This window comes from Neodiprion fabricii, chromosome 2 (genome assembly GCF_021155785.1).
Source record: "Neodiprion fabricii isolate iyNeoFabr1 chromosome 2, iyNeoFabr1.1, whole genome shotgun sequence".
In the NCBI taxonomy this organism is placed as follows: domain Eukaryota; kingdom Metazoa; phylum Arthropoda; class Insecta; order Hymenoptera; family Diprionidae; genus Neodiprion; species Neodiprion fabricii.
In genome coordinates this window covers 688680-703108 of record NC_060240.1, presented here as the reverse complement: position 1 = coordinate 703108, position 14429 = coordinate 688680, and the positions used below count along the sequence as shown (strand labels likewise).

The following is a 14429-nucleotide window of genomic DNA, read 5'->3' as shown; positions in this document are numbered from 1 at the left end:
TACTATTTCGTACGAAATTGTTGATTTTCGTTAAAAATTGTAGTATACTGTAAATATTTTACTGATAAGTTCAAATATTTTCATGAAAATCTACAAGTTTTTATGAGAAACTATTCATATGTACAATTTTCATTGAAATTTTTAGAAAATCGTAGAAACAATTTTCACCAGAGCTGAATTTGGTTGAATGAATAATTTTCTCCGGGAAAAGTATTGCGGCGAATAGTTTCGGCCAGGTTGTAAGTACGTATATAGACTTCACGTTTCTCTATCGCGCCAAAAGCGGACGTCGGAAAGAAGCAGAAAGCCGAGAAATGGAGAAACGGAGACGAATACGAAGACGACGTCGACGTCGAGGAGAGAAACGGTATACGAAAAGAAAAAACCAAACTGCTGCAGCCGTTGAACCCGAAGCACTGAATGTGTACACGAACGTGTTGTATATGTACGTATGTAAATACCTACGTACACGCGTTTAGATATAGTTTAATTTTCCATTTCGAATATTGGCCTCGTGCCAAAACTCGAGAAGCAGCAAACTGCGGAGGATCTTCAAACAGTTGGCGTCAACTCTCCGATTTGGCCTCGGCTTTGGCTTTGCCGTTTATCCCTGCAACGGATATTACGATTTTTAATTGATAACATCCTCGCACACCTTCTCCGTCGTGTATGCGAAAATGATAACCAGATTTATCATCTAGTTTGAAAATAATAATTTTCAACAGAACAGCGGCTTTTCAAAATAAAAAGAATCCATTTTCCATGTAAATTTTCGCCTTAGTTTGTTTATAAAATGGAAAATGTTTATCGGTGAGAAAAAAAGCTTCGGTCAATGATTGAAAGATATATTCATGAAGCTTGTGTTAAAATTTGAGACTGATCGGTCCTTTCCAACAACTCTTGTTCACCGACTTTGAAAACTTGGTGTTGAGAAAAACGCGTTCAAAGCTTCAAAAGCACTTTCAAACGCTACGGAGTGTCTTTGCAAATATTCGCGTAACTTGGAGAATATTTCTTGGATCGACGTTAAATTTTCTGTGCATATACTTGAATATATGTAAATTACGAAGATGAAATGCAAAATCAAAAAACAAATCGTTTCTCGAAAAATCCTGCCTAGGTATACCTCCTTAGTACATTACCTGGTATCGTAAAAACGGTTTTCCGAATGTAGGATCAATCTTCGGATCATGTTTATTTCCGTTCGTGTTTTTATCGTACTGATTTAGGAAGCTTTTATTTGTGTTTCAGGTGAAATTTGATAGGGCAAGCAAAATCTGTCGACATTGATTTGACGCCCGAACCCTTTGCGGCATTGTATCACGGAACTCAAAGCTGGCATCATTTTAGTTCATTCAATTAGGATTTATCCATCCGCGTCTCATCTTTCACACACAGTCGGCCCACATTCTCTCACATTTCCACATTGTACACACACGCCTTCGTGCGAACGTGCAAGCCATAACGAAAAAAAAAAAGAAACGTAACCCGTACTGTAAACGTGACGCTACCCACGTGCGGCGCTGTGGAAAGAACGAGACAAAAAAGATTATAACCATCATCTGAGGCTTATACCTTACTTCGTACCGCGAGAAAAAGACCCGCGAAGAAACCTCTAATTTTGGGTTTAGCGATGGCCGAGAGAATGAAAGGAAAGGAAATTACAAATATTAGAGTTATCCGCATAGTAGACGTGTCACTTGTAAAAACGCAGATATTATACTCTTCATGAGGAGGAGTTATACTAATCCTTTGAACAGTAATTAATGACAGAGAAAAATCGTTGAAAATATTTAGACAAGCTTATGTCGTCCACGGATTGGATTAATATAGATATATATATTTTCTATACAAATCATCTTCATTCTTTAATGTGGTTTTTTAAATAAAGTATGATATTTGGAGCCAGAAGATGCAGTTACTATTTTTCACATTTTAGTTTGTCAAGTTTATATTATACGTACATATTTCGTCACTTTGAATACATATTTATCCGGGCCCTGCTTATGTCATACCCGCGGGCAATTGAAAGGTGACCACTTGATTAACCTCTCATGAATAATGCGATGTGTATATAGGATTTTAGAGTGAAATAAAATTCCTGTGAAACGACAAAGAAAATTTTTATTCAAAAGCGAGAGATAGAGCCGAGATGACCTGAGAATCGCGAACTTGTAGAACGGTAGCAGTGGTGCACATGCATATATGTATATCAGGCATGCCAAGCGTGTCCAATTAACGAACGATGTTATGTCGATAGCAAAGACCTTATGCCAAACAGATGGGTGAAGACAATACGAGATACCGTAGCGACCCGCGATGCGATTTAAGGAGAATTTCTACGAGTGAAAAATGTTTGGTAGAATTATCAGAGAAGTATGAAAGAGAAGAAGAAAAGGTTTCATAGGCAAAAAGAATGAACAACACAACGTTTTGATTCAACACACTGGAATACTTAATATTTACCAAAAGCATCCCATCCAGCTGAAATAAAATATTTTTTTGCATACCTGTGTAATTTATAGAGATTAAACGGTAAGCGTTCGTAAAAAACTGTGAAAATGTTTATCCGGAAGGAACCAATGAAGAAGAAAAAGAAGAAGAAGACTTATCTCAGAATTCTGAATGACTACGATAGCTGCTCCAGCTAAGAGTGCCGAGTTTATTTTCTTGCCCGTAAAGCTACACACCTACACCTTCGTTATTGTATAGTGTCGAGCAAGAAGTTCCAGTCGAGAGTATATGCTGCACTCTGAATTTCATTATTCATGGCCTACAGACACCGGACGCAACGAATGAGTGCGATAATCCGAAGTGGAACCTGCGTGGAGTTAATTACGTGCTGTTGGAACCAGAGTAATTAATATAAAAAAAAAAAAAACGAAAAAAACAAACAAGCTTGAAATATAAGAGGAGTGTGCGGACTAAGATTTTTATACGCGTGATGAACTCATTCAGGAAATTAGGACCGTGTTGAAGGTTTGCTGATTTTTAATTATGAGAAAAATTCCGCGAGGCGTGAAAATACCGAGCGGCAAATTTCCATCGAATCTGCCCACGTGCGTTCACGTTAATTTACAACTTCGAGGCGTCGCTGTTGGTCTTATCTTGATCACTTTGTAAGAGATTTAATTTAACGGTTAAAGACTTACCGAGAATCGTTGAACGCGGATAAGTAATGGTACTTTCGAGAGAAGTAGGATAACGAGTGGTACAATGTACAAGAAAAAAAAAAAAAATCAGCCCGAGTACTTACTCGAAATTTGTAACTAAACTAACCTGCAGGCGTTAAATATTTATTGGATCGGTTTTGTCGGGCCTGAAAATTCACGACCCTGAACGAACTAGTAGATTACATTTTTATGCTTTTTATGACGGCGATTTCTATCCAAGATCGTGTGAAATTTTATCCCCGTCGAAATATTTCCAGATTTTTATAAGTAGCTATTAAAACGGTCCGAATTTATGGAGGCAGTAAATCCTCCAGCTGACGATGAGAAACCGGTTTTTATCCAGGAATACAAGCTCGCGACAATCTGATAACCCAGAACTAGTAGGAATACCTGTTTTAATTATTCATCACGTTTCGCTTGGCATTTTACCCCCGCATAACAACGAATTGTACTAATTTTACTCAATTGACTGGTAAGCTGTCATCAAGACTTTTACGTTCAACAGTCCGACGGTTTTCCGTGATTCATTCTTTGGCCAATACTGTGAACTGTGAGGCGAACTTTCGGCGGTAATTGGCAACTGCCCATGCGATATGAGCATATTTCAGTGACCACTGGCAAGAAAGGTATCCCAGGTCGATTTCTCCGATTTGATCGCTTTTGTAATATGTTGTAGTAGACTAAAAACTACGCGTTACGTGTTTTTTTTTTTTTTTTTTTTGATCTGCCATTAAACACTTTAAGGGGGTGAAACCATCGTCCAAAGAAAGTGTGTCAAGGGTTGATTTGACAGTTTTTTTTTCTTGTATTGAGAAAATTACATTTTTCTTTTCTCATTATGAAAAAAACTTTGCCAGTTAGATTGGTTAAAAAATATTATATTTTTGTGGGTGAAACTGCCAAATCGGTCATTGACTTGCCTTACTCTGAAGGGTGGTTTCGCCCCCTTAAAGTTTTTAATGACGGATGAAAAAAAATACGTGTCGCTTGGTTTTTAGTCTACTATAGCATATTAAAAAAGAAATGAAGTTGGAGGGATCAACCTGGGATACCTTCCTTGTGAATGAGGCTGGGCCGTGCAGATGGCTCGGATCTGGGTCGTCGAACGTTATTTTTGTTCTATAAACAAATAGTGAATTTTGCGCCCTGCTGTAACACAATCAATTAAAATAGATCCGACTGCTCTCGAACTAGACGAGTTACTCGCCGAACTAATTTTTTCATCTGCCGCTGCGGCGACTCAAACGCGACACACTGAAATGTAGAATTTCCTCATCACGCCGAACTTGCTTCCTATTTTCCAGAGCGGAGAATGGCTGGAATTGAAAGTTCTCGAGGTCCAACCCTCGCTGACGAAGCTTGGATCGACGTCGGAAGAGGCAACGGAGCTTCTGAATGCCCACGACGAGGTTCTCCTTCAGCTACAGGTAGGAAACATCGCGCGAGGTAAGAGAGAAAAAAAGTAGCCGGAGTAAATGAGTCACTCTGTATACCTTGCCCATGCACATCGATAAAATCATTCGCCCGCGGTACACGCAGCATCGGTGGTCGCTGGTCCAGGTTACGAAAACCAGTTTAAAAGCGAGGCGAATATATGATTATAAGCATTACGTAGCGGGAGGTGAAGAGGAACCATTCCTTGCGTTCCTTATACTCTTGCTGAAAAAACACCGTCGACATTTGCACCTTGATCGGTCTTCTCGACGCGTACCTATTATACCTTAAGTTCAAGTTCCCTGATGCTCAAACGGCCCCCTCGTATTAATTCCAGAACAAACAGAGCCCGGTTGAGGAGCTGCTGAGGCAGGCTGACCAGTTGATTTCAACCCAACGGCCCCGAGCTGAGGTCTATGCTGCGATGGCCGACACCCTGGGTCAGGCCTGGAGAGACGTGAATGCCCACCTGGAGAGACGGAAGCAAATACTGGACAACAACGTGCTCTTTCAAAGGTTCGAAACTCGTTAAGGGTATCAAATTTTCCCGAACCCAAATATAGCAAACGATACAACGGAAGTGTGTAAACACTCCGCCTGGGCAAACCCTGGGCTAGGCTGTAGGTTATAAAAGAAGAAAGTGCCCCGGGGATTTTTGTGGCCATTTTATTCACCGTTTTATTGTCCGACCGGCTGCTCGTCGTGGATTACGTAAAACAAGAGTGTGCAGTCCATAAACGCAGTTCGGAGATTTTTATTATTCTTTTCTCGAGTTACAATGCCACATTTACCTATTAACTGCGAAGCGTTGAGTTTTTGCTTCGATTATTCCAGGCGAGCCGAGGAGTACCGGGAGAACATGAAGGCCCTCGAAATGGCCTGCAATGACACCCTACTGCCGATCGAAATTGACGCGGTGAAGAATTTCCTCACCAAGATCCACGACCTGAGGAAAGCTATGCTCGAGTCACTGATGAGCGCCCTTCAGGATGGGAAGAGCCTTCTCGACTCGCTAAGGGAGGTCGCCAACGAAGGAACCCTTGATTCGAGGCCCGACTACATCAAGACTGAAGCTGAGCAGGGTGAGCGAAGACGACGGACTGTGCAGACTGGCTTTACGGCTGTGACTAATCTTTTCCGATTACTCCGTAGCGATACTAGAGGTTGAAAAATGGCTCGAGGCTCTCCACGACAAGCGGCGCCTGATCGAGCTTTCCTTCCAGTCTCGTAAAACGCAGCTGGAACAGTGTCTTGCCTTGGCGCTACTCGCCACAGACCTCAGAGACCTCGAAGACATTCTGAACGACAGGATAGCTGCTCTTGCGAGCAGCAGCGATCAGCTTGGCGATTCTTCGGCTAGTGCTGAACTTCTCCTCTTCGAACTGAAGAAGTTGCAGCCGGAAGCAAAGGTGGGTTTTTTCGAGATCACACTCTTCTCAATTGCACTGATCTCCTTCTTGATTTTCAGGACTTCCAGGACAAGGGGATCAAGATTACCAAATCCACCGAGCAGCTCGTATCCTCGGGACATTTCGCGGGCGAACAAGCCACCGAACAGGCTTACGCAATCCTCAGCGCTTGCGCCGACTATATAAATGATTTGGAACAGTACGAAACAATGCTGAACAAGGCCATTGCATTCTTCAGATCAGCCCAATCGGTGGGTTTCAATGCATTACCGGTTTTCATTCCGAGTTGGACGCGGCAGTCAGTAACCGGATCACTATGATCACCTGATTGACGAATCATGAGTGAAATTGTTTCCTCATTTCAGGCCCTAACGAAGCTTGACCAGCTGGAAATTCAGCTCATCACTACCGAGCATCCGGCCCATTCGCCTCAGCTGGTTCAATTGCACGCTCAATCTGCGGCAGCTTTGGAAGACGTTACCGCACAGCCTCTTTCCGAGGGATACGCTCTCTTGGATGTGACTGGAAGAGGAGCACCTGGCGCTGAAGTGAGTTCTGGACTCCTGACCTCTTTGATTGATTCTCGTTTCTTCATCCGAAGCAAGCGTGGTAATATTCCTTTTCATATTAGGGTGTCAGACGGGTCGTCGAGGATTTGGAGAACCGTAAGATCCAGCTGATCAATCAATGCACAGCGCACAACGAGCAGAACCTCGAGATCAGCCAAGCGCTGACAACGTTCCTTGAGACCCACAACGAGCTTTACTCGTGGCTAGTGAGCATAGCCGAGGCGTTTCTTCAGGGCCACCAGGACATGGGAAGCGTGTTGCCGATGGCAAAGGACTTCTACGATCTCCACTATCAGCTGCTTAGCGATCTGCAGAAGAAGGGAGAAGAGATCAACGCTGCTCTGAACACCCTGCCTCCGGTGATCGAGTACCTGGAAGAGATCCAGCGACGTGACGTTGACCAGAAGGTCGACGACCTCCACGGCCACTGGTTGAAGCTGAAGAATCTAGTCGACGCTCGAATAGAGCTAAGTTCTCTTTACGTCAAGTTTCATACCGTGGCCTCGGAGCTTGCTTGTGAAATAGATTCCCTTGAAGACGAGTTCAAGAGAAATTCACCCGATAATATCGACGAGGAAAGGGTCAAGAAGCTCGAACAGAAATGGATGGCGGTTCAGCCTCTCTACCTGAAGCTTACGGCTAGTGGGAAAAAGTTTTTGGACGCGTCAAGAGAGGTAATGACTCTGACTTGAACTCGGATCAATTTTTTTTTGTACCCATTTTCTTTCTATTTCCTTTCTGCCTTCGTTATTGCATAAATATTTATTTCCCTGGCCCACTTCCAAGCCACGTGTTATGTATTCTCACGAAAAGTTTTAAGCCAGCCCGCCAATTACACGGTGGTTTGATTTATTCCTATCGGGCAGTGCAGTATCGGTCGATTGCTGAATGTATTTTTTTTTCCTTCGAAACTGTAATAGGTGGGTATGTACCATAACTCAATGCGACGCTTGAAATACGCCGGGTGTCGTTGCGTGTTTTATAACTTACTTGCGATATAGATCTCGTCGTATTTTTACCAGACCGTCGATCCGTACCTCGACATTCCTCGAGCTTGTCTGTGCGTCGAGACCTTACTGGAACATTTCGCAAATCGTCAGTTAATTATCACGGAATCATGGGAGAGTTGGCAGACCAATTTAACCATCGTTGAAGAATGGAAAATCCAACGGGAACGAAGTCTTGAGGAAAGCAATAAGGTGACAATAATTATCATTTGTTTAATAAAGTAGTAAAGTGGCTTGCTGACTGGAGATGAGAAAGTAACAAAGTGTCTTTACTGACCTTCAGACTCTCGAATGGGTTTCAAAGTTTGGGGATGAATTATATCCGGTGATCAGCTCAGACTTGCCAAAGGCTTCCGAAATTCTTAAGGACTTGGAAGTCTCTCGAGCTACGATTCTTTCAGAGCTACGGAAAGCGGTGAATGAATTGAACACGAGAATGAAGAGCGTTGATGCTCTCTCACAAAATGGTATTCAGAATAATTATTGTAATCCAATGAATTAGTGGCATAGAAACATTGTGATGAATTTTTTATATTCGTTTTTTAGACAATTCAAAACAAAGTGCGGAAATTCGAAGGAAACTGTCTGACGTTCACGAGCACCTGCAGACGACGACGACGGAGTATCAGATCCTTCTGGAAATGTTGATATCGATATTCAAAAGCTTGGAAAAGGTGAGTTCACACGAATTAACATCAACGTTTTTGAGGCTTCTTCGTCATAGATATAAATATTTAAAATGGTTATAAACCTGAACTGAAAATGAATTCTAGGTAGAGATACAGAGAAAACTTGTCGACGAGAAACGCCAGGCATCCACCCAAGTACCGAAAACTATTGCCGAGGTTGAGGATTTAATCTCGAAACACAATGCCAAAAATGAATCTATCAGCGAAATTATGAAATTCATCAATTCTGAGTCTGAACAAGCCATTAAAAGAATTGAATACCAGGTATGAGTTGAAAAATTACTTAGGTAGAATGATTTTCTCCAGGTGGACTTTAACCAATTCTATAATATGAATGATTTATTTTTTCAATTTGACGTATTTGTCAGGTGGTTATAATGACGTAGAGAATCATGTCTTTGCAGGAACCTACAGAGGCGGCATTGCAAGATATTGATAAACTGAAACGAGTGACGGAAGGGGAAGAATCGGCGTGGAAGAGTTCGTGGACGGAAAGAAAATCGCAGTTGGACGAACAGCTTCAATTGGCGATTTTCGATGCCGATCTTAGCAAAATTAATGCAAACATAGACGAGCTCAGCAGGCAACTGGGAGCCGTTAAGGGAAAATATGGTGAAAACTTAGCAGCAGCAAAATCGACTTCCGATTCCTTTGTTCAGTTCGAAAAAACGATAACGGTAAAGCAATTCGAGTATATTCGGTGAACTCCGGGTGATGGAATTTTATTTAATATTCTGTTAGCAGATCTTGGAGGAACGAATCGAGACGTTCATACGAACAACAACGGAAACGATCACCGAAATTTATACACTGGCTCCCAAGCTCCGTCGCGAACTGTCGGATCTTGAAGAAAAGTGGAGCAACCTCAAGGAGAAAGTAACGGAGACGAAACAGAGCGCCGATCTCAGCGTGGAGTACTTCAAGCTTCTCGAAGAAGCCGAAGAGTGGTTCAGGGACGGCAGCAAGCTCTTGGTAACGATCGCCAGGAAAGCCACGTCCGTTAAAGAGCCCGAGGACGCAGTTGCTCTCCTCAACGACGTCGATACTTACCTCAAACCTGGCGAAGAAAAGCAGGAGAAACGAATCGAAAAAATACGAAAACTGTCTACCGAAGTGTTCGGTCAGTCCGCCAAGCCACGTTTCGTTTTCCTTCCACCATTAAACGTTGAAAATAAAATATTAAGGAACACGACCATCTTTTTCACAGGTACCGAGAGACTACCTCAATTCAGCAAAGTCATCGTGGAGAACCGAGAGATGTTGGACTCGTTTAGCATCGTCTCCTCCGAGCTTTACACTCTTGTTCAGAACTTGAAGAACGCTGAAGACCTTCGTGACAAGCTGAAGAAGGAGCAGGAGGACGCGGATGCGAAGCTGAGTGCGGCCAGGGCGGAAACACTGGCTGCTCAGGTGGCCGCAGCGGAGGCTGAAAGCGCTAGACAAGTTGCGGAAGCGATGGCAGCGAGGACCGTCGAGAAGGCGGCCGTGGAAGCAAAACGGTTGGCTGAATTGGAATTGGAAAGGGCGAGGCAGGCCCAAATCGAGCGACAGAAAGCTCAGACCCCTGTTTCCACGCAGACAGACGCTCCACCCGAGACCAGGGACTCGAAGGACTCGACGGACGAGATCGGGACCCAGATTATCGAGGAAACAACAACGTCGGCCATCACGAAGGAGATTCACATTTTACAAAAGGTACATAATTTAACGGGAAATGATTTTTTCCAAAGCTACGATTATGTTGTGGTATTCCATTTTTGGATAACCGAACGACGTTTTTCAGACGGAAGTGCAAGAGGCCATACCGTTACCACCGCGTCCTTCGACTCCTCAGAGAGAGCCAAGTCCGCCAAAAAAGCCAAAGATTGACGATGACATCCCGGATCCGATTCATCCCCAGTTTACCCTCCCTCTTAACAACGCCACTATCCAAGAGGGTGAAAGGTTGACATTTGAATGCCGACTTATCGGGTTCCCTGTCCCCGAGGTCATTTGGTACAAGGACGGTATCTCGATTCAGAATAATCCAGACTATCTGACGAGCTATGAACAAGGAATTTGCACCCTCACTATCGAGGAGACCTTCGCTGAAGACTCCGCTCAGTTCGTTTGCAAGGCGTTTAATTCCGTCGGGTCCGCTGAGACCGTTGCCACTTTGACAGTCAAGGGTGAGTTGCAGTCGTTATCTGTCCTGCGCCTTGTACCCTGCTTCAAGTTTCCCTTGAAATGTTTCAGAAACGTCACCTGAGGAGCAGCTCAGCGCCCCGATATTCACTCGGACATTGACACCGACCTATGCAACCGAGGGTACGTCCCACAAGCTGGAGTGCACTGTCGAAGGAAACCCCTTGCCAACGGTTCAGTGGTTCAAGAACGAATCCAACATCGACAATTCCCCCGATTACGTTATCACTTACAATAACGGTGAAGCTGTTCTCAGGTTCGAGGAAGTCTTTCTTGAGGACCAGGCGACCTACACTTGCAAAGCAGTAAATCAAGTCGGTCAGGCATCCACCTCGGCCTCTCTGTCAGTCAAAAGTAAGCTACGTGAACATCTTGGGGAAAACACCTATAGAATGATTAATTGCTTTGGATTATGGTCTTCTCTTATTTTCTCTTTTTAGTTTCCGTGCCGACCGAAATTCCGTCATTCGTAACGCCACTTTCCAACGTGATGGCGAGGGCTGGACAAAAAGTGAAACTAGAGTGCGAGGTCAAGGGAATTCCACCGCCAAATCTGAGCTGGACTCACGATGGAAAGTTCATTAAGGAGACTTCGGACTTGAAGGTAATTCGTTCGATTAATCTGAATTGGATTTTCGCAAGCTTCTCGGACGAATCCAGGTAACAACGATTTTCGTAATTCCAGATCGAAACTCAGGGCGGAAAATCGGTGCTGACAATATCGGAAGCCTTTCCGAAGGACGCCGGAACCTACGTCGTATCGGCCAGAAATCTTGCCGGTGAGGCTACCAGCTCCTGTCACGTATCGGTAAAGGGCAGGATCCCCAACGAGACCAGCGATTCCGAGACAAACTACGACATCGAGCCGGTGAAACCTCGGATTCAATTGCCGCTAGAAAACATCGAAGTTAAGGAGGGCCAGCCAGTCCGTCTTGACTGCATCATCGTCGGTCAACCCGAGCCGGAAGTGAGTAAAGGGACGATAATTCGGTGAAAATTTTGTGCCGTTAGACTGACTCTCGATTCTTAGGTGATTTGGTACCACAACGGAGAGCCAGTCAAGGAATCCGCCGACTTCCAGTTGCTTTTCCAGGGCGATCGGTGCACCCTGATTATTCACGAGGCCTTCGTCGACGACGGGGGGAACTACAAGGTGGTCGCCATAAACTCGGCTGGCGAAGCTTCGAGCGAGTGCGTCTTGTCGGTCGTTCGTAAGTAGAGTCACCTTGAAGAGCCTTATTCTGCAATTTCAGTTTTTTAATTTTGGCGATGTATGAAATGTGTGTTTTCACATTGGTCACCCAATTTTTGAAATGATTTCTACGGATCACCCGGTACGTTCAATGTCTCGCCCGTTTCTACCAACACAGCTGTAACTCCTGAGGTGGGTGCGGACGCAGAGGAAGAGGCAGTGGCAGAGGCAGAGGCGAACCCCAAAACTCAGGTAGAAATTGTCGAGGCTGGTTCTCCACCCAGGTTTACCAAACTGTTGACCGATTTACTCGTTGCCGAGGGGGAGAAGAGTGTGTTCGAATGCGCCGTGACCGGGGAGCCGAAGCCAGAGATCAAGTGGTTCTTGAATAATAAGGAAATATCTCCCAGTGATAGGATTGAAGTGAGTTGTCTGGTGTTTAATTCCTTGATAAGATTAGTACTCAATGAATGATTACATGACGCAGATCAAGGACGGGGAGTTCGGTACCTCCATCCTCGAAATATCGCGAACGCTTCCGGAGGACAAGGGCAACTATATTGTTAAGGCAACGAATTCCCTCGGCGAGGCGAAGGCGTTCGCTCACCTGATCGTAAAATCGCTCGGTGATTTGCTGCAGACGAGTGAGGAAATGGTGCAGATGGAAGAGAAGCTCGTCGCTCCGACGTTCAAGGAAATATTCTCCGACAAGATCGTCACCGCCGGAGATACCACAAAGTTCGAGTGCATTGTTGTCGGAAAACCAACGCCTAAGGTCAGTTTATCGTAATGAATAAAATGAAGAATGTGACAGATGACCGCAAACTGATTTCTTCCTTGTTTGTTCGTTTTGTAATCTCCTGGCAAACGTTACTGCGATTTCCGGCATGAATCGTTGGGTTCCCTCTTTTATCAGACAAGTATCTTGCCTCCTTTTCAATTTGTTAACTGACTTATGGCATCCGGTAATCCTTTCAAGATCACATTAACCCAAAATCTTCTTTGAGCGCCTTTGGCGCGAAGTAAAGACAGGTCTGATGGATAGTGGTACCCTAATTCAAACGGATGCCAAATGCACGATCTTTTGGATCTTTATCTTTATCCCATATTAGCGCGAACTACCAGTCAGAGCAATGTTCGCGATCATGTCGTTTGACTAGTCTACCGGACTCTATAAAATAATGCAAAGTGACAATTCAACGGACTCGCTGTAAAAATACAATACGACATGTATCTGATAGTCTTAATAATCCTCGTCGTTCTGGTGAGTTTAAAATTCATAACACAAACCAAAGTTGAACATAGCTTCTCTCTGTCGTGATTTGATCTTTTGTACGAAACTTTGTTACTTATGATATCGGTTGAAAGAAGAGGAAGAGCAAAGAAAAACTTTCGTCATTTAACAAATTTATTATTTCAAGCTGCGGGTTTCTTGGGCTTGATTCAAAGAGCGTATCGCAATCGCATCCGACTCTACGTATTTTCATTGACGTCGAGAGATCATTAATTATAGCTCGGTAAACGGGATTTAAAAATAAACAGGCTATTATTAATACCAATTAAAAAGAACGTAACCGAAGGCTGGCTGTGACGCGATATTGTAGATATACATGCATGAGTGCGGCTGACACAATTTTCGGTGTTACTAACTACTTCATTATCACAATGACCGTAAATTTTCTTACCTAATTGTGCTGATTAAGAAACGAGCCGATTCATGGAACGAGAATTTCGATCACTTCGCGATTGAATTAGCTCTCCTCTCTGGGCCCAAATTGCTTAGCTGTCAGCAATCGCATTACCGTTAGTTATTCGAGACGTTGATTGGCCATGTGGCTGGTCAGGCTTGATAGTCTGATACTATGCATACCGAAGTCAATTCCTGTATGTGCACTAGGGTGGTTCATTTTCTAACTTGTTTCTACGATGTCACACGAAAAACTTGTGACAAATACTGAAAAAAAATTGTCGTAAAACCTGGAGGAGGCAGGAAAATATTTAGAGGTCGCTACCAGTCATTGTGATATTTTTTATTCCTTTTTATGAATGAAATGAACCCCCTAATCTACATTCGATGACGCACTAATACTCCGGCAACCGCAATCAATTTGTCAAACAATCAAATTATTCTCGACTTTGACTCGATGACAGTTTCGGCCTTTATGTACCTGAACAGAATTTCCGGCGTCCTCGAATTCGAACATTACATTACCATTGTCCGTCAACCACGCAGTTTCATTGATCGTTTTTCCCATGTCAAACTCGTGGCGTACCTTATATAACGCTAATTTATTATCCTCGCATACAGACCCAGTGGCTTTTCAATGGTCAGCCCGTTTGCGGCAAAGGGTTCCTCGTCTCAGTGAGCGGAGATCGCCAAGTATTGACAGTTCCGGATGCCCAGGATGGTCTGAACGGAACCGTGTCTTGTGTCGCCGAAAATAGTGCGGGAAAAGCAGTCTGCACCGCCTCTCTCGAAGTCTGTAAGTTTTTTTCAGTTCTTATCGTCCATTCGTTTTATTTGGTCATTTTAGCTGGCGGGGTGTTTTCGCAACAACGCTAATTCATTTTGAACAAAAACGAGTGGAAGATGATTCGTAAGGCGGGAAGTACACCCGGTGATGTGCCGAGAAATCCAAACGAAGGCAAAAAAGCGAAAGATGGTTCAGCGAGTCTTTATGCCTGCAGATGCAGAAATAGCGTAAAGAATATTGAGTATAAAATATAAACGACATGAAAAAAGTAACGGCGCGCGTCGGGAGTGAGGAGATA

The 14429-nt window shown here is 43.8% G+C and overlaps 1 protein-coding gene across 9 annotated transcripts in view; it reads left to right on the top strand.

Moving 5' to 3' along the window:
- The window catches only part of LOC124175415 (titin), a 52574-nt gene that overhangs the window by 23731 nt on the left and 14414 nt on the right, over window positions 1–14429 (top strand). For all 9 annotated transcript variants that reach the window (XM_046555650.1, XM_046555646.1, XM_046555642.1 and 6 more), the window contains 22 exons: window positions 4478–4600; window positions 4945–5123; window positions 5442–5689; window positions 5760–6016; window positions 6076–6267; window positions 6382–6564; window positions 6648–7259; window positions 7608–7784; window positions 7876–8059; window positions 8139–8266; window positions 8366–8545; window positions 8686–8958; window positions 9026–9401; window positions 9489–9976; window positions 10065–10449; window positions 10517–10819; window positions 10906–11069; window positions 11151–11432; window positions 11496–11676; window positions 11836–12080; window positions 12145–12432; window positions 13966–14140. In XM_046555650.1, the coding sequence (XP_046411606.1) occupies window positions 4478–4600; window positions 4945–5123; window positions 5442–5689; window positions 5760–6016; window positions 6076–6267; window positions 6382–6564; window positions 6648–7259; window positions 7608–7784; window positions 7876–8059; window positions 8139–8266; window positions 8366–8545; window positions 8686–8958; window positions 9026–9401; window positions 9489–9976; window positions 10065–10449; window positions 10517–10819; window positions 10906–11069; window positions 11151–11432; window positions 11496–11676; window positions 11836–12080; window positions 12145–12432; window positions 13966–14140 (5623 nt within the window). The remainder of the gene's footprint in view (window positions 1–4477; window positions 4601–4944; window positions 5124–5441; window positions 5690–5759; window positions 6017–6075; window positions 6268–6381; window positions 6565–6647; window positions 7260–7607; window positions 7785–7875; window positions 8060–8138; window positions 8267–8365; window positions 8546–8685; window positions 8959–9025; window positions 9402–9488; window positions 9977–10064; window positions 10450–10516; window positions 10820–10905; window positions 11070–11150; window positions 11433–11495; window positions 11677–11835; window positions 12081–12144; window positions 12433–13965; window positions 14141–14429) is intronic.